This window comes from Pleurodeles waltl, chromosome 12 (genome assembly GCF_031143425.1).
Source record: "Pleurodeles waltl isolate 20211129_DDA chromosome 12, aPleWal1.hap1.20221129, whole genome shotgun sequence".
NCBI classification, from domain to species: Eukaryota; Metazoa; Chordata; class Amphibia; order Caudata; family Salamandridae; genus Pleurodeles; species Pleurodeles waltl.
Genome location: NC_090451.1, coordinates 245,986,999 through 246,007,050, shown reverse-complemented (window position 1 = coordinate 246,007,050; position 20,052 = coordinate 245,986,999). Strand labels below are relative to the sequence as shown.

Here is a 20,052-nt window from a genome sequence, read left to right as displayed (position 1 = left end):
TTGTGAAATGCAATACTTAACTTGGAAAGTAGCCTTCCTAATAGCTATCACATCTCTTGGAAGAGTAAGTGAAATACAAGCCTTTACCATACAGGAACCCTTTATACAAATACACAAACATAAAGTGGTTCTACGTGCAAATCCCACATTTTTGCCAAAAGTTATATCACCGTTCCACTTAAACCAAACTGTGGAACTCCCAGTGTTTTTTCCACAACCAGACTCTGTAGCTGAAAGAGCATTACATACATTAGACATAAAAGAGCTCTAATGTACTACATTGATAGAACCAAAAAGTTTCGCAAAACAAAACAATTGTTTGTAGCTTACCAAAAACCTCATACAGGAAATCCAGTATCAAGGCATTGCCAGATGGATAGTGAAATGTATTCAAACCTGTTATGTTAAAGCTAAGAGAGAACTGCCTATTACACCAAAGGCAAACTCCACTAGAAAGAAAGGCACCACAATGGCCTTTCTAGGAAATATACCAATGACAGAAATCTGTAAGGCAGCCACATGGTCTATGCCTCATACATTCACTAAACATTACTGCTTGGATGTGTTAACAACACAACAAGCCACAGTAGGACAAGCAGTACTAAGAACTTTATTTCAAACAACTTCAACTCCTACAGGCTAAACCACCGCTTTTGGGGAGATAACTGCTTACTAGTCTATGCACAGCATGTGTATCTGCAGCTACACATGCCATCAAACGGAAAATGTCACTTACCCAGTGTACATCTGTTCGTGGCATGAGACGCTGCAGATTCACATGCGCCCTCCCACCTCCCCGGGAGCCTGTAGCCATTGTAAGTTGATTAAAATTAAACTTGTACATTTGAAAATATAATACTTTTAGTCACATTATGTACATACATACTTACTCCATTGCATGGGCATTATTACTATATACACAACTCCTACCTCACCCTCTGCGGGGAAAACAATCTAAGATGAAGTCGACGCCCATGCGCAATGGAGCCGAAATGGGAGGAGTCCCTCGATCTCGTGACTCGAAAAGAATTCTTCGAAGAAAAACAACTTGTAACACTCCGAGCCCAACACTAGATGGCGGGATATGCACAGCATGTGAATCTGCAGCGTCTCATGCCACGAACAGATGTACACTGGGTAAGTGACATTTTCCATATATATATATATATATATATATATATACACATACACACATGTAAAGAGATCATTTTTATATGTGGGTGTGGTTTTCCTGCGGGGCGATCGCAGCCCCCAGGGAAACCACACAAGCGTTGGCAAAAGTGATTGTTTTATATATATATAGAGAGAGAGATATCTATAACTATATATCTATAGATCTATATATATAGATAGATATATATATATATCTATATAGATATATATATATATATATATATCTAAAACGAAGTTGTCCTCATGTGAAAGCGCACTCCCAACAGGTTAATATAAACGGGAAGAAATCTGACAATTTTACTTTGGGGCGGACTAGTATTTAAAGAGACTAATCAGGTGCCTGTAATTAGACAAGCTGAATCCATGCCGGTCTTTTCAGGAAGAAAGAGATGCCTGGAACACCTCCAGCACTGGCTGCACCTACGAGGGTGAAACACTTTTATATTTTTTTCTCTGCTGAAGAAAGGATTGACCTTGAAACACGTGTCCAGAGATGATTTTATAACTTAAGGCCTGGAATAATGAAACTGCTTAAAGAATTCACTGTGAGTTGCTGGCTTTGCTTTTTCTTCCCGTTTATATAACCTGTTGGGAGTGCGCTTTCACCTGAGGACAACCTCGTTTTTGATATATATATATCTATATAGATAGATTTGTCTAGGTTGTCATAATTCTGTACCGTTATATCTAAATCCGTCCTAATGCTAGCCTTAAGTTCTGATAGTGAATCAGATAAGGCTGAATGTAAAGCTGCCGGACTCACCTTCTGCCAAACCCTTTATTGCCCCAAAAAACAAAACAAAGATGAACTGGTACCAGCTCACCTGACACAGGGAAGAACTATGCCGCCATGGAACCCGAACTGCAAGGTTTCCCGATGATCTTCTACATAATGCTCCACCTGGAACACCAACGCCGACGAAGACGATGAGTACAGCCGCCTAGCACACAAGGGGGGTGATACACACATGTACGACACACACCCGACATACACATAACCAGCTGCACACGTAAACCAATTGCACACTACACACGGCATAGTAAAACACAGACCAGATTGCTGAAGTACTGACAATGTATTAGCATAGCAAAACCCACCACACAAACCAAATATATTTACAGATGTACATAAAGGGCCAATGCCCAGTCCAAATTCATAAGGGCACGCAAGGTCACAGGGCAAAGTCCAAGGCCCAACCTGTATTCTGACAGAACAGTAGAGAACACAGCAGGGGCATCATATTGTGGGAAGGCACCTCAGGGGGATGGTGGGGGTGGGGGGGGGGGGGGGCACCTCAGCCGAATACAGAAACTTCCCCACTGATTCTGGAGGGGGCTCCATGCCCATTGCTCTGTCCTGGGGTGTGCAAGGCCGCAGGCTCTGGAGTGGGTGACTTCCCTACTGGTTCTGGAGGGGGCTCCATGCCTATTGCTCTGTCCTGGGGAGTGCAAGGCCACAGACTCTGGAATGGGTGACTTCCCCACTGGTTCTGGAGGGGACAACTCGCACAGCAGCCCCTGGAGTGTTGCCTACATGGCATCCGCTGTCGGTGACGGCTGCAGTGTGGTGGTGGATGGAGGAGCCTCCTGCGCAGCCTCTGCACTGCCTGATGGTTGCTCTGTGGTGGTGAATGGAGGAGCCTCCTGTGCAGCCTTTGCACTGTCTGATGGCTGCACTTCCTCAGCTGGCGGTGGGGGCACGGGTGGTGGTGGAGGTGTTAGCCTGACAGCCTCTGCTGGCGTAGAGTGGTTCGTCTCCTCCAGTACATGGGGTGTGGATCCCTTACCCTTCCTGACAGGGGTGGATGGGCTCTTCCCCTTTCTGCCTGGTGGTGCAGGCTCCTTCCCTTTCTTTACAGGTGATGCATACCCCTTACCCTTCTTTCCAGGTGGTGCAGGCTCCTTCCCCTTCTTTACAGGTGGTGCAGGCTCCTTCCCCTTCTTCCCTGGTGGTGCTGGCTCCTTCCCCTTCTTCGATGGAGGTGTGGTAACCTTACCACCACGAGTACCACTGTCCCAGTGGACTGTTTGGCTGAGGTGCTGGGCTGTGTTCTTGGTACCCTGCGATGAGGAAGTGGTTGTTGGAGGCATTTGCTGCTGGACTTGAGTGCATGGCAGTATGCTGATGTGAGGTGGGTGTCTCTTGGGTGTGTGAATCCTTGCGTTTGTGTCCTTTGGGGGGGGCAGACAGTGCGAGCAGACATAGGGGACGTGTGCATGGCTGTTGTGGAGGTGGAGGTGTGCCAGTGAGGTATGGGTTCTGTTTGGTGTGGTGATGCTGGTAGTGGATGTTGATGTAGTGCATGCAGGTGTGAGTGTGGACGTGACTGGGAGGGAGGTGGTGAAGGAGGAGGAGGGGAGACAGTGGAGGCATAGGATGTTGTTGTATCTGCAACTAAATGGTGTTTGCGTGAGTGCTTGTGGGATGAAGTGTGGTGCTTGTGTTTGCCTGTGCCACTCTTGGGTGTTGTCTTGTGTGCATGCTCGTCTGTATTTGTGCCTGGGATGGGTTGGGATTGAGGAGAATGGGACTGGGAAGTCGGAGTTGGAGGGGGGACGGTAGAAACAGGGACAATGGCTGCCATCAGAGAGGAGGCCAGAGCCTGAATCGATCACTGTTGGGCCACCAATCCACAGTGAATGCCCTCCAGGAATGCACTGCATTGCTGCATCTAGGATGCCAGCCCCTGGATGGCATTCACAATGGTTGACTGCCCTACAGAGATGGATCTCAGGAGGCCAATAGCCTCCTCACTCAGGGCAGCAGGGCTCACTGGGGCAGGCCTGAGGTGCCTGGGGCGAAGGAGATGCCCATCTCCTGGGTGAACGGGCACGGGCAACTCACTGAGGGGCTACTGGTAGGGTGGTGCTGGTACAGAGGTGGCGGCTGTACCTGCAGGTGGGGTGGTCAGGGGTGTCCGCCACCACCAGGGAGATCCCATCGGAGGAGGTATCAGAGTCTGTGTTGTCTCCTCCAGTCTCGTCGTGGTGCTCCCGTCGCCCTCTGTCCCACTGGTTCCCTCTGCGTCTGTGGACTCCAGGGTTCTGTGGGATGCAGCTCTCTGTCGCCGGTGCCCCTGCTCCTCTGCCAGATGATGCTAATGCACACAAGGACAGGATGACAAAACAAGAATGGGTGGGGTGGAGACAAAGGATACACTTGGTCAGTGACTGCACGAACACCACCATTGGCATGCACATCTCTTTCGCACACAGGGAACCGACTTAAGCACTATGCATTACAATACCAGGGATATTGCTAGTCACTAAGGCAAGATGAGGACCACACACCGCCAACTGCAGCACACCTGGGGACCCACGATGCCTTGCCTGAAATGGACTACTGACAAGCTAGGTTACCTGTATTTGCCATGCAACCATTACCCTGGAGATGACCCACGCTGCAATGTCTGGCCTGGCCTTAGGGGCACCCATTAACCCACATCCACCACCTGGATACCACCCCACCAGCCAAAATATGTAATGAAACCCACTGTACGCACCCCCTTGTAGCTGCTGTGATTACCTCAAGCGTCCATCCAGCTCATGATAGGCCACCGCCAGTATGCTGGCCATCAGGGGGGTCAGGGTCTGATGGGCACCCCTTCCTCATTGAGAGGCCATCCCCAGCTGTGCCCCCGCAGACTTCCGTGCCCAGCGTCTCAGGTCCTCCCACCGTTTCCGACAGTGGGTGCTCCGCCTGCCATAGACCCCAGGGTCCGCACGTCCTTGGCGATGGTACGCCATAATCCCTTCTTTTAATGGGCGCTAACCTGTAGAGGTAATACATACAGGAGAACTCCATTAAACAAACAGTCCAGCCTGTCACACACATGTCCCACCATACCTGATTCCATCACCATTGGCACAGACATAGGCCATCTCATAACATGTATACGGCCAACAGACAATTCCCCCCGCCCCCACCCACCCTTACACGATGCCTTCACACACATCTCCATGCATCCATGCCACATGCATCATGCCCAAAGTGTACTCACCTGTTGGCCTAGAGGCCCATACAGCTGTCCGTACTGGGGTAGGACCCCATCCACCAGTCACTCCAACTCCTCCGAAGTGAAGGCTGGGGCCCTTTCCCCGGTCACACGGGCCATGGTAGGTTCCAGACACAGGTCACAGCAGCACACGCAGTGTAGGTCTTCTCCCGTTGATGGTCAGGAAACAAGGGAGGATTGAGTTAGAAAATAGCAGTCACGTCAGCGGCAGTGTACACCGTCACCGCCGACGTACATCCCCATTGACCACTGTATTCCATAGGGCCCAATTTTATCCAATGAGGAATTGCACGGCGGTGCAAGACAGCCAGCCGCCACGACGCCCAACGTCGGCGGAATTAGCTCACTTCCACCTGTCCCTCCATGCAGGACAGGCAGTCGCCATTTCAAAGGGGAGAGGAACAGGCCTATTGACGGTTACTGCGTCACAGGTTAAATAGGCACATACTTCGACATTTACTCTGTCCCAATACATAAGTGCACCATGTGGACTGAAGTGGTTTAGTTGTTCAAATTGTGACAGCCTACTCACTCGTGTCCCTTAGATACCTACCGCTGCGGATGAATAGGAGGTGGAGACAAACCCCTGTGGATAGACCCCTGGTGGACTTAGCTACACTGGAGGACAGGCACATTATCCTCATCTATAGACTGGACAGGGCCACAAACACAGAGCTGTGTGCCCAGTTGGAGCCTGACCTGATATCTGCTATCCGTCATCCGACTGGGATCCCCCCTCCTGTGCAAGTGCTATCAGTGCGCCATTTCCTGGCGACAGGTTCTTTCCAAGTGACGGTGGGCTTGGCAGCAAGAATGTTACAGCCACTGTTCTCAATCGTGCTGGCAAGAGTGTTGTCTGCCCTGGTAAAACACATGTGCAGCTACGTAGCTTTCCCCCAGGTGAAGGATTTGGCCACTGTGAAGGCCGAATTCTATGCAGTGGGACATATCCCCAAAAATGTTGGGGCCATTGACAGGACACATATTGCATTTATCCCCCCCCTGCCTGAATGAACAGGTGTACAGGAATTGTAAGAGTTTCCACTCTATGAATTTGCAGATGGTATGCCTGGCGGACCAGTACATCTCCCATGTCAATGCTAAGTATCCTGGGTCGGTGCATGATGCCTGTCCTGAGGAATAGCAGCATTCCAAATGTGATGGCCCAACTACGGAGGCACAAGGTGTTGCTAATAGGTGAGCCTTGGTCCCCACCCACTGGATGTTAGTGTGTGCCTCTGGTGTTAGCCTCATAGGATAGTGTGTGGCTAAATGTTGACCCTCAATACCTGCAGGTGACTCTTGCTATCCAAACCTATTGTGGCTGCTGACCCTTGTGAGGAATGCCAGGACAAGGGCTGAAGAACGTTATAATGAGACACATGGGAGAACCAGAAGGATCATCGAGAGAACCTTCGGCCTCCTGAAGGCCAGGTTCAGGTGCCTCCATCTGCCCTCAGACGCCATGTACCTTTTCTGCAGCAGGAGGAGGAGACTGGAGATGCCCCTGTGACTGCAGTAGACCCTGATGACAGTGAGGATGAAGAGGCTGAAGTTGAGGATGAGGACAACAGAACCACAGTTATCTGTCAGTACTTCCAATGACACACAGGTGAGTCAGTGCAACTTCACATTTCAATGACTATTGGTGAATTCTGTGTGGCTGTGGCATGATGGCATTACCTACTTTTTACCTCTACTTACTGTCACGTATGGATTATCATTTTACAGATGTTGGTGCAATGACAACTGTGTACTGATGTGAAGACTACAGCCAGCTACAGACCATTATTTCTATGCTCTCACACTGTGCAGTTAATTTGCAACAGATGTAACAGTTTCCATTTATACACTGTTTCAACACATGAAATACAAGTATTTGAGTTGTGTTCAAGGGTGTTTATTGTAGTGCTAAGAAATTGAGGGGAAAGTGCAATAGAATGGGGTGATGATGGGGGAAAGTCCAGGGTATTGTTCCAGTCTGTTTGTAGCACAGGTGCAGTGTCCAAGTGGCCATAGAAAGGGGAGCAAAGGCAGTTCAAGGTGGACAAGGTGACAGGGTGGGACACAAGGGGGACAATCAGGAGAGTCTCATTTCCTGGCGGTGGTCTTGGCAATTGTCTCTGGCTTCTGTCTGGGTCGCAGGGAATGTTTGCGTGGTGGTTCACCTTCTGCAGAGGGAGGGATGCTGGTGGCCTGTGGGTCCTGTGGCAGGGCCTCCTGACCACTACCGGAAGCGGAAGTGGAGGGCTGTCCAGTTGACTGGCTAGTAGTAGGGGCCCCCTGATGTGCTGTTGCCTCCCTCATGACGTTGGCCATGTCTGCCAGCACCCCTGCTATGAAGATGTTATGCTGTGGTGGTGTTGATGACCTGCAAGTCCTCCCTGATCTCCATACTGTCTGTCCTGCAGCCACCTGTTCTGCTGCACGTTACCAAGGATCTGGCCTATTGTTTTCTGGGAATGTTGGTAGGCTCCCAGGATCTCGGAGAGTGCCTACTGGAGAGTCAGTTGCCTGGTCCTGTCCTCCACCTGTTGGAGCACAGCAGTCCTCCCAGTGTCCGTGTTGGCCTGTGCCCCTGTCCCCTGAACTGTGTGCCCACTGTCACTGACCCCACTTCCCTGATTGTCTTGGGGGCGAGGTTTGGCCTGGGGTCCCTGTACAGGTGAGCACACTGCTGATTGACGTGTCCTGGGGACAGGTGTGGGTATGCTGGGTGGGTGCTGCGGTGTTGGATCCTGATGGGGGAGGCTCTGTGGTGGACTGTGATTGTGCTTGGGTGACTGACTGTTCAGTGGTCCCTGATGGGCCAGGTAGGGCCTCCAGGTCCTGAAATCCAGAGTTACTGTCATCACTGGAGGCATCTTCTGTTGGGGACTGGATAGTCGTGGCACCTCCTTTTTACTGACTTTGGCTGGGGTACCTGTGGGGATGTAAATGATGTATTATGCTTCATGTGTATGACATATTGTACATCCCTGGCTTCCCCTCTATCGTTGGTGTTGCCCTGTCACCCTTTGCTTGTGTATGGTGATGTATTGTGGGGAATGTTAGTTTCCCTATGCTGTGCATGCTTTAGCGATGGGTATCCATGCAGAGCTGGGCTGGCTGTCCCTGCATTGGTATAGCATGCAGGGCTTGGCATTGGGGTTAGTCATATGTGTAGGTGTAGTGTGTGGGATGGAGTTGAGTGAGGGTGAGGCAGTGTGATGGCATGCAGGTATGGGGGATGATAAGTGTTAAATGTTGACTTACCAGTGTCCAGTCCTCCAGCTACTCCAGCAAGTCCCTCAGGATGCAGTGATGCCAGTACTTGCTCCTCCCATGCTGAGAGCTGTGGGAGAGGAGGTGGGGGTCCTCCGCCAGTCCTCTGTATGGCGAGCTGGTGCCTTGCTGCTATGGAACGTACCTTCCCCCGTAGGTCGTTCCACCTCTTCCTGATGTTGTCCCTTGTTCTTGGGTGGTGTCCCATGGCGTTGACCCTGTCCACGATTCTCTCCCATAGCTCCATCTTCCTGGCAATGTACCTGTGCTCCAAACAGCTGTGGCTCTACCCTGACAATTTCCTCCACCATGACCCTTAACTCCTTCTCAGTGAAACGGGATGCCTTTGTGGTGCCATGGGTGTTGTGTGATGTGTGTTGGTGAGAGTGTGTTGAGTAATGTGGTGGGGTGTGTTATGTGGAGTGCGTGAGGGATGTATGGGTGTGAGTGGTGTGTGTGTCTAGTTGTCTCTGTGCTGTTCATGTCAATCTCCTGGCAGTAATTGTTGGTAAAGGGTTGTGGGTAATGTGGGTGTGTTTTATAGTGGTGTGGGTGTGATGTGTGTATGGGTGTCAGGTGTGTGTTTTTGGTATTGGCCAGTGTAGTGTTGTTTTGTATGTGGGTGTCCATTCTCAGTGCGGTGGTGTGTAGCGCCAATTGTTCACTGTAGATGAATGTCCGCCGTGGTGATTCGTGGGTCATAATGTGATGGGCGTTGTTTTGTTGGCGTAACAGTATGGGTGTTGGGTCTGCCACTTTATGACTGACCTTTGGTCTGGCAGATTTGTGTATGTGGATGTATTCTGTCAGATTGGTGTGTGTGTGACATAATATGGAAAACAGATGTCCGCCACCGTGGCGGTACGTTGACGGCTGTCAGCGTGGCGGTAAGCAGGATTTATCACCAATGTCATAATGAGGGCCTTAGTCTTACATGACAGTGCAAACCCATAAAACAGGCACTCCGATGTAAGTCAGTGCATGATAATGGTCGGTCCCTGATTACTGTTCTAATAGAAAACTAGGAATTGAGATGGTAAGTCACACCCACAGCAATAGATAATTACCTCAAAAGTTAAAGGACTTCAAGTGGTTTGCTAGGCAATGCTGTCATCCAGAATTCAGCATAGTGGCAAAGAGATCAGTAAGAGAGTAAATGTAGCAAAAAATGGAATGGCTGAGAGAATCATACAACAATAAGAAGCTTCTATCAGAAAAAATAGCATGTTGGATCTGGGCAGACTGGTATTGGCGATAACAATATCTGGAGCCTGAACAAACACCTCCTATCTCAGACTGAATTTACTCATCATGAACTCTACCCATCTCAAACCTCGAGTGCATTCATGTCCCTCGTAGAGTACTTATTTTATCATATTTGTGCACTTCACAAGGACGCACCTCAATTTGGCAGCACTCAGGCACTCACTAATAATTTTCAGCTGTGGGTTTCAAGTCTCTCAAGACCCCGTTGCCCTTCCTAGGACATTCTGGTCAAAGTGGTCCATCTTTTTCAAAGTTGCAGTTCATACAGTGAAGCAAAGTTTGATTGCTATTCATTTCTTCCAATATTTAATTTCATTTTTAGCTTGATAACTCTTCACTTGCCAGTTCAAGTCCTGTTTTGAGTGCTACCAAATAGAATTTTGCTTTTTACATTTTTTGCACTACATTTCTTTATATGGGGCTCCTGGCATCATGAGAAAATGCTTTTTCTTTTATATATTTGGCAATTAAAGGACTTTAGAAGACGACCCCAGGGGCCGTATTATAAAAAATGCACTAGGCATGCAACAGGCATGTGCACCCTCTTTCTTCTGTCTCTAAAACACTGTGGTGTTATAGAATTGGCCTCAGATGCTTGCACTGCCCTTGCTGTAATATAGATCATGCTACTGCGCAAGGCTGGCATGGTACCAAGGGAGCTTGCCCTCATTTGCATGGGGGCATAGCCTAACAAAAGGAGGGAATAAGTTACCTTTGCTCTAGCTCTGTATTCCAGACATGGGCGCAGTCACAAAATGCTGTCAGGAGGCACACTAAATGTGTGCCACATACTCAATGCAGACCCCAGGTTTCATTCATTCAGAAACATCATAGCACTCCTTCCCATTCCTTGTATGTCCATTGCACCAGCACCTACCTTCTACAGCCATTTCCTCTTTGTGGGCTAGGATTACACGACAGTGCACGACCATCAACTCTTCATTCCATACTCAGTTTACTTTGAAGCAGTCGTTCCGTCCTTTCTGGTCTCCATAGACAGTCAGGGGCAACAACTAGTTGCTTGTACGCAAAATTTGCAGAGATTGCCAGAAGCAGGTCCCATCTTTGAATGATGCTGCTCATTCACAAAGACAGTCAGTTCCTGTGGCACCCATGCAGTGCAGAACTTGTGCTACCCATGCATGGCAGGCATAAAAGAAATTAACCTCCTTCGTATTCAATGCTCAAAAGCACCTCTTGTTGTATCTTTCAAAAGACATACTTAATTACCCCTTTAATACATAATGATGTAAATGGTAGACATACTACTTGTATGTATGAAGTGCATATGTAGATCCTGCGTAGATAAGGACACTGTGGCAGATAGGTGTTAATGTGACAATCTTTAGACATTTTTCATAGGGTTAGGAGTATTTCACTATGCGAAGGCCTCAAATAATTGGTTCCTTTTCATTCTGATGACCCCTGGGGCTATGGTCTGGCAAGCCAAGATGGTGGACGCTCTTCCCTGAGCTTCTGCTTCACTGCAAGCACAGGAGTGATCCTCATGCCATTGGGGCCCCGTGGGATGCTGAATGCCTCCTCTACTGACCTTAAAACCGAGTAGCCCTCCAGAGCTGAGCATTCTCCTGTCTACCCTAAAGCGCAGGGGCTGGGCCACTGCTGCAGTGCAGAGTCACCAAGACAAGCTGGCGAGCACAACCCTCCTGTGAGGCCTGAAATATGGGGAGCATCTGCGATCCTGCACTGGAAGTCCAGGCTGCAGCCCTATTGCCACCTTGGCATCAATGGCTGCTTCTGATGGAGCCCAGCGGCTGAAGGAGGAAAAATGGGCCTAGTTGGTGTCTTAAGGAGGTGGGGAGGACTGGAAATTGGAAAACGAGTGAGTACCCGGCCAGATGCCTTTATTGAAATCAGGCTCTGTGCTCTACTTGGGCTGCGCCCCCTTCGCTCTTTGCCTCAGGCTTCTCCCACTCGCTCCCCCACACTCCCCCCCTTGGATCAGCGAGGGCTTGCAGTGCTCCTTGGGCCTGTGCTGAAGGTGCAGTGGGACCTGTCGTCAAAGCCCCCAAACGCATTGCAGCAGGGGGCACCAATTGAGGGGGGGTCCCCCTATCTCCTTCCTTATAGAATTATTTGCCTGCCCTAGGGGGTTCCTGGTAAAATAGTGCTCTGTTGTTACACGGTCTGTAAGATCCTAGGCTGGACAGGCCCCAGGGGAAAACCTGTGCAGTGGCATGCAATGCCCTCTACAACAACTACCATATCCTATTATGCACCATGAGAGCCCCCTTTCTGTAAATGATACTGAACGGTGACCAAAGGTCATACAACCTGAATTCTTGAGACATGTGGACTCCTGTGCCCATTGCACAGGCACCCCCAATCCTGCTCCTACTCGTATCCCAGGCTGGCCTTCAGCTGCTTGTGCCGCAGGCTGTGGGTGACCGCGAATGGTTGGGTCGTCCCCTTCTCTGATATTCTGCTAATGATTAGTCTGTGGGACTTTAGGGAGGCCACAGCTGCTCCTCCTATTCTTACCGATCTCCATTAGTAGAATAGCACTACTCCACTCTCTTCTGCAGCGATGGATCCCTGCATGACCATAAACTATGGGTTGGGACAAACCATCCACCTCCCAAATGTGTAGCAAAATTGATAAATTCACAGCCCCGGTGCTGGGACTCAGAGTGCATTGCTCCTAAGTTTCAAGAGCATCTAACCCCCAGGAATGGGAATGCTGGGACCATTATTATGGGCGTTCAAACCTTTAGCTCTGCACTTGAATATAAATTCATGCTTCCTCGGATTCTGAGGATACCTGCCCTGATCTCATCCACCACCAGACATTTTACTCATTACCACAGGGATCACAGTTACCCCAGAACACAGAACCGAAGACACCTATGGAAACAAAAACTGTCCTTTAATTCTCCGCTAATATCTAATAGCGTTTATCCGTCAAATCCAATATATCCTTTGCTATGATGCTCCTGCACAGGTCACGTTGGGGGACTGTAGTTGAAACGCTTCTAGGTCTTGTTGTGAGGGCAACAGATGCTTCTGGGTGGAGGCGGTGGAGCTGTCAGGGGTAGTGGATTACTTGTGTGGGTCCGCTCTGGTTTTCAGTTAATTTTTGTTGTGGGTTCAGTTTCCTATATGCTGTTACACAATGCAACATCTGCGCCTTATGGGCGCTTAACAGCCAGACCTCAGATTCCCCATAGGGACCACCAATCATGGTCTTATGAGTACACCATCATCACTTAATGTCCCCCCCCCTCCAACCATGTGTGTGTTCACTTTCATGACTTGGAATGTCAGTGGCCTAAAAGACCAAATTAAGCATGGTGTGTTTCTCTGCTCCGCAAAAAGTCACACCCCAGCAGTCTTACTAATCCAAGAAACCCATTTTTTAGGTAACAATTGCTCCCTCCTGGCTCACTATTGGTAGGACAGGGTGTACTATGCTGGGTACATGAGAAGATCCAGAGGAGTGTCAATCCTTCTCCATAGATCCTTGCCGTTTGTGATCTCCCAGGTGACGCAGGACTCTCTGGGCAGGTGTATAGTGGTTGAAGGTACTCTTGAAGGCCGCCCCATCCATCTTTTCAGTGTGAATGTTCCTCCTCTCTTAGATAAGGCCGCTTTGGAGAGGTAACAAGATGTGACACTTTATCTACCCCAGGGAATCACCATCATAGGGGGTGACTTATTTGATGTTATGAACTGTAAGGTGAGCTCTATAGGGCCCCAGGGGATCGGGAGGTAGGTATAAAGGGAACATGGGAACTGGGTTGATATTCTGGGCCTTTGTGACGCATGTAGGACATGCCACTGATCTGGTTCAAATGTCTTGGTCCCTTATTGTACCTCGTGGCATCTTGGACTATGCCTCTTGGACTCTGTTTTGGCACCCTGGGATTAGGGCCTCACCTGATCTGGAGACTCAGTGCTTGGTACCTAATGGATACATTTTTTACATAATTTATTGCTCTGGAACTTAAACAATATTTTCAGCTCAATAAAGACTCTGTTGCCTCACCTGGTACATAGTGGACTGCTTGGAAGCCACACTGCGGGGCAAAGCTAGATCCTGTTTAGGGGACAAAGAGAGGGAGAAATACAAACAGATAACAGAGTTATAGGCCAGCATTATGGCCTTAGAGCGTGATGGACTGGTTTGCCCAATGAACATGTACAGCAACGCTTAGCCATTAAAAGGCTGTCTCTTTGATAGTGGTCCCTTGACGAGGCCTGCCAATGCTGAATGGGGTGTTAAATCAGACACATTATACTGGCTAGCGACGAGAGAACCAGCCTCTTGATTGATGCCGCCCATATAGATGACCAAGGGGAGAAGCTATCTAAGGTGACAGACATTGCAGCTGCATTTGCAACATATTCCCACTTGTTATATGTGGCACCCGAATGCCCACTAAGGGGTGCCTCAGTACTAATTATCAGGGATGTCCCCTTACTGCAGCTCTGCTCAGGCGATTGTCTGACACTTGATCAACCTATCACACAAGATGAAATCAGGCTTGCTCCTAAAGATATGAACGTAGTAAAAGTCCAGGCCCAGATGGGTACCTGGTTGAATACTATTACCTGTTTCAGTTGTTTCTGATGCCCAACCTAAACCCTCCCACCCCATCTCACCCCACTCGTTGCCAAGTACCAAGAAGTGATTACAAATGGACATTCCTCCCTACACCGGAACTTGATCTGGCAGCTGTTGTAGTGTTACCCCCTGAATGCTGTATGTCTTATCAACTGATATCTCTTACTAATACAGAGCTCAATTTATGCTAAGGCCCTGGCAAACAGACTGCTGCCATATCTCGTCCACCCAGATCAGTGTGGGTTTATTCCACATCGTAGCACCAGACACTGTATCCGCAGATTCCAAATCTCTCTAACGCGCCTCTCCAACCGAACATACACTGCTGCCTTACTGCTTCTAGATTTTGAGAAGACCTTTGACTCTGTCGACTGGTCTTCTCTGGATGTAGTATGAACAAAAATGGGGTTTTGGCCCTGCTAACAGTCGTACATCTGGATTCTGTACTCACACCCATGTGGTCATGTTTGGGTCAATGGCACCTTTTCAGCTCCATTCTCAATAGGTCATGGCACTCGGCTGTGGGTCCACTATCTGCCATTATATTTGCCTTGGCCATACAACCCTTAGCGCTATGGGTCATGTGTGATGCCCAGAACTGGGGATTCCCTTGGGGAGTGGCAATGGAGGACCGCATCGCACTGTATGCGGCTGAAGTTCTCTTGTTCCTCCCCTGGCTCTCTCTTAAAGGCGCCCGCCTGTTTACTGCCTTTCTATGGGGCGTCATCCGGCTTCCAGGTTAACAAGTCAAAATCCCTCCTGGTTCCACTGCAGGGTGACTGAAGGTTTGTTGATTGGCAGACACTACTGCTGGTCCGCAGACTTAATTTTCAGTTTTGAAGTATTTAAGGGTGCATATAGCCCTGAAATCTAACCTAACCTGAAGCCTAAATTAGAACCCTTTAAGACAGCTCATACCACGTGGGCCAAACTTCCACGTAATGTTCTCAGCAGAGTAGTACTACTTAAAATGATAATGTTACCAGAAATACTCTATGCCGTTCAGAACTTCCCTTGCCTGGTTCCAAAAATTCAAAAACATATTTACTAAAATTAATTTCTTCCTGTGGATAAAACGACCTTCTAGTGTGGCCTTTGGCAAATGTGCCCAATCGCCATCTGATCGAGGGATGGGCATGGCTTATGTCTGTCTGCACTATTGGGCATCACAGTTGTTGTTAGTGTACAGTTGGATGAGTGGCATATGGATGATTTACAACTGGCTTGTTTCAAACTGTCCTGTGGAAGGGATACAAATTTCTATGCTGGCAGATTGTGTTGTTACTGACTATTTTGATAATAATAAAATTTGATTATAAGAAAAACAAAATCTGATGTAGACAATAGTGGCAAGTACCCACCTTATTGGAATTACAATTCCCACTGTAAATTCACCGACCTGCTACATTTCACTCGGGGGCTCTGGCTGCTGAAGGCTGCTGAAATTTCCAGGTGGACATCTGTGGGGGATTGAGGAATTATCGGTGGAATTGGACCCGGATTCATGATTCCTTGGTAATTCCTTATTTCTCAGGGGAACCCCAAGATTCCATGTGTAATCCCTGTTAACTCAGCCTCTCCGGAGTTACTAGTAACCCTAATGTCAGTAACTCTGAGGGGATGGACCTTGCAGGATAAAATTTGGGGACCTCGTAATGAGGCCTTTAGGTTTTTATCCATAGACAGTCTTACAACTCTTCTTTTTGTTTATATAGGATGTTTATTTCATTCTTGACCGCTGTCAGGCCGCTGTCGTCTCAGAGGCAGAGGGACTTGGCCAAGGGCTGTCAACCGACGATCGCTCAAGCTGTGAGGCAACGGGGATACTTGCACTAAACAGAAGGTACACACCTACAAATAAATATTATGAGAAAGGAAGGCATACGTGTTTAGAGTGCCTAGCCCATGCCCAGGCATATGCAGACCAGTAGCCCACAAATAAGTTTTGGGAGTTTTAGTAAGGTCTTTTCACGCACCCTTGTCAAACAAGGAGGGTCCTGGCTGAGATGGGAAGTTAGTTAAAAAGAAATGGTTATGCACAACCTCTTTCTCTAAGATTAGATCTTTCATAGGTACATTCACTTTTAAATAGGCTGTTCTAAATGTTTCCCAGCAAAAACAGTGCAATAGTCACTTTTGAGAATTTACCATTACAGATTCAGTGGCCGAGAACAGAGCTTAAAAGCCAAATAGATCCAGGAATTTAGTTTACTATTAAGTATTGTCAATATAGCATGATGGGACAGTGTCAGAGTTGGGTGTCTGTGAGTGACACATTCATTTGTGGAGGAAGTAATACATCATCTGGTGAAGAATCCTCTAGTGGAATTGCACCCATCATAGGGAGAGCAGAACTAATCATAGCAGAGGATTCACTGAAGAGAAGAATCCTCCAACAAAGGGTTTATAACTTATGTTACAAATAGGAGCCTTTCCTTTGATGACCAAACTCTAAATCTAGCTTGAGTGTTGAGATGTGTTCTCCATTCACTAGCATACGCTTGTGGGTGCCTTTGGTATATATTAACCTGCTCCAGGACTCAACATAGTTTAGAGCTTCCCTTTGCACGGATTCTTTGTCTTTATAGCTTTCTTCAATGTATTTTTTTTTTTATCATTGTGATGTTAGTGTATCTTTTCCTGCACTTGTCCTAGGCCACAAGACCACCTTTTCTGTTAAGAATATTCAAGTTTCTAAGGAACATGCACTAAAGCTGCCTTCTTCTTTTAAAGCTATTGGAGTGGACACCCGGTGCTGCAGTTGGGTGGTGTGAAGGAGTCCATCTCTTACTCCTACCCTCACATACAACACAAGCATTTCACAGGCTGCCTGCGCAATGTTATCTTGAACAGTCAGGTCGGTACAGAGAAGGTGTTTTTTCATATGCCGTCTTATGGTTGTTGATTATTCATACTGTATAGGGGACTCAAACAGTAATGAGCAAAGTCTTGAATGTTGTACAGGAAGTATGGGCAGTCATGGATTAAAGAACAGTGAGAGGAATCATCAGCCATGAATATTTATGATGCACAAAGTAGCTTTCAACTATTGTTTTGCTCAAGAATACATTGTCCTATATAGAATCTGGAAACCTCAGGGTTCCAATTGTGGAATCTCCACTTACCAATATTGTGTGATCATTGTCAAATCACCCTTCTTCATGTACTCAGCTCAGTTACCTACAAAATAGGATTGCTTGGAAACAGGTTACTTGCCTGTATTTGATGCTGTGTAAAAAATCAAACACCCACCACGTTTAGTGATTATTAATTCAGAAATGCTTATCTTTATAGAACGTCTTCTGGCATAATGTATTGATGAAGATATTTCAGAAAGGCTATTTGGGAAAATATGTGTTCGATGGCATCTGTCGCTGTAGATACGCATGTTTTGCATAGCTCGCCATCTGGTGTTGGGCCGGAGTGTTACAAGTTGTTTTTCTTCGAAGAAGTCTTTCGAGTCACGGGACCGAGTGACTCCTCCTTTTGTCTCCATTGCGCATGGGCGTCGACTCCATCTTCGATTGTTTTTTTTCCGCCATCGGGTTCGGACGTGTTCCTGTCGCTCCGAGTTTCGGAACGGAAAGATAGCTAATTTCGGAAGATTTTCGTCGGTATTGTTGCGTTCGGGATCGGCGTAGTTAGATTCAACACCGCGTCGAAAGATCGAAGAGCTCCGGTGCCCTTCGGGGTAGTTTTTCGATCCCCCGTCGGGGCCTGGTCGGCCCGACCGCGTGCAGAAGAACGCCGATGGAACGGACCCCGTTCCGCTTCTGTCCCAAATGCCACAATAAATACCCCTATACAGACCAACACTTGGTCTGTAACCTGTGCCTGTCACCTGAGCACAGTGAAGACACCTGCGAGGCCTGTCGTGCGTTCCGGTCCCGAAAAACACTCCGAGACCGTCGAGCCAGAAGACTTCAGATGGCGTCCACGCCGACAGCCCACCGAGAGTTCGAGGAACAAGAAGAGGAAGGAACCTTTTCGATCCACGAATCGGACTCCGAAGGATTCGACGATACACAAACCGTGAGTAAGACGTCGAAAACCACTCAGAAGAAGATTTACAAGGCCCAGGGGACGCCACTGCCACCAGGCCATGGCTCGACCCATAAATTCGGTGACCGACCGTCGGCACCGAAAAAGGCCCAAACAGTGCCGAGATCGTCCGACTCCGGTCGAGACACCGGCACGCAGCCTTCTCGGGACCGAGAAAGTGCTGGAGACAAGCATCGACACCGAGATACCGGTGTAGACACGGCTCGACGCCGAGACAGCGCCACCGACGAAGATCGACGCCGAGAGGTTTCGGCCCCGAAAAAGAAAAAAGTCACCTCGGAGCCGAAAAAAGATGCAGACAGGGTTTCGGTGCCAAAACAGACTGCAACCGACCCAGTTTCAGGCTCTTATACAGAACAGCAATCGCTAACCTCCCAAATGCGAAAGCATAGGTTTGAGGAAGAGCTACAATCAACTGACGTAGACCATACGCAAAAGCGTATTTTCATACAGGAGGGGACAGGAAAAATAAGCACCCTTCCCCCTATTAGAAGAAAGAGAAGATTGGAGTTCCAAACTGAACAAACACCACAAACAAAGGTGGTGAAAAAGGTTACTCCACCACCCTCTCCTCCACCTGTAATTAATGTCTCACCAGCACAAACTCCATCACATTCCCCAGCTCACACCACCATGAGCCAGGGTGACCAAGATCAGGACGCATGGGACTTATACGACGCCCCAGTGTCAGATAACAGCCCGGAGGCATACCCTACGAAGCCATCTCCACCAGAGGACACCACTGCGTATTCTCAAGTGGTGGCTAGAGCAGCACAATTTCACAATGTAAGCCTCCACTCAGAACAGGTCGAGGATGACTTTTTATTCAACACCCTCTCCTCCACCCACAGCTCATACCAAAGCCTGCCTATGCTCCCTGGTATGCTCCGGCACGCAAAAGAAATCTTTAAGGAGCCGGTCAAAAGTAGGGCAATCACACCAAGAGTGGAAAAAAAGTATAAGGCGCCTCCTACAGACCCGGTTTTCATCACTACACAGCTGCCACCAGACTCTGTCGTTGTAGGAGCAGCTAGGAAAAGGGCCAACTCCCACACATCTGGAGATGCACCACCCCCAGATAAAGAAAGCCGCAAGTTCGATGCAGCTGGTAAGAGAGTCGCAGCACAAGCTGCAAACCAGTGGCGCATCGCTAACTCTCAGGCACTACTTGCGCGCTATGACAGAGCCCATTGGGATGAGATGCAACATCTCATTGAACATCTGCCCAAGGACCTACAAAAGAGGGCAAAACAAGTGGTTGAGGAGGGACAGAACATTTCAAACAACCAAATACGCTCCTCCATGGACGCTGCAGATACAGTTGCACGGACAATTAATACATCTGTAACTATCAGAAGGCATGCATGGCTACGAACGTCTGGATTTAAACCAGAGATTCAGCAAGCAGTTCTCAATATGCCTTTTAACGAAAAAGAACTGTTCGGTCCAGAAGTGGACACAGCGATTGAGAAACTCAAAAAGGACACGGACACTGCTAAAGCCATGGGCGCACTCTACTCCCCGCAGAGCAGAGGGAATTACAGCACATTCCGTAAAACACCCTTTAGAGGGGGGTTTCGGGGTGAGGGCACACAAGCCAGCACCTCACAGGCAACACCGTCCAGTTACCAGGGACAGTACAGAGGAGGTTTTCGGGGACAATATAGAGGAGGGCAATTCCCTAGG

At 48.5% G+C, this 20,052-nt stretch overlaps 1 protein-coding gene across 1 annotated transcript in view; it reads left to right on the top strand.

The window, feature by feature from the left end:
• Positions 1-20,052, top strand: part of LOC138268205 (neural-cadherin-like) — a 506,556-nt gene that overhangs the window by 401,733 nt on the left and 84,771 nt on the right. The window contains exons 25-26 of the mRNA XM_069217644.1: positions 16,020-16,147; positions 17,038-17,161. Of these exons, the coding sequence (XP_069073745.1) occupies positions 16,020-16,147; positions 17,038-17,161 (252 nt within the window). The remainder of the gene's footprint in view (positions 1-16,019; positions 16,148-17,037; positions 17,162-20,052) is intronic.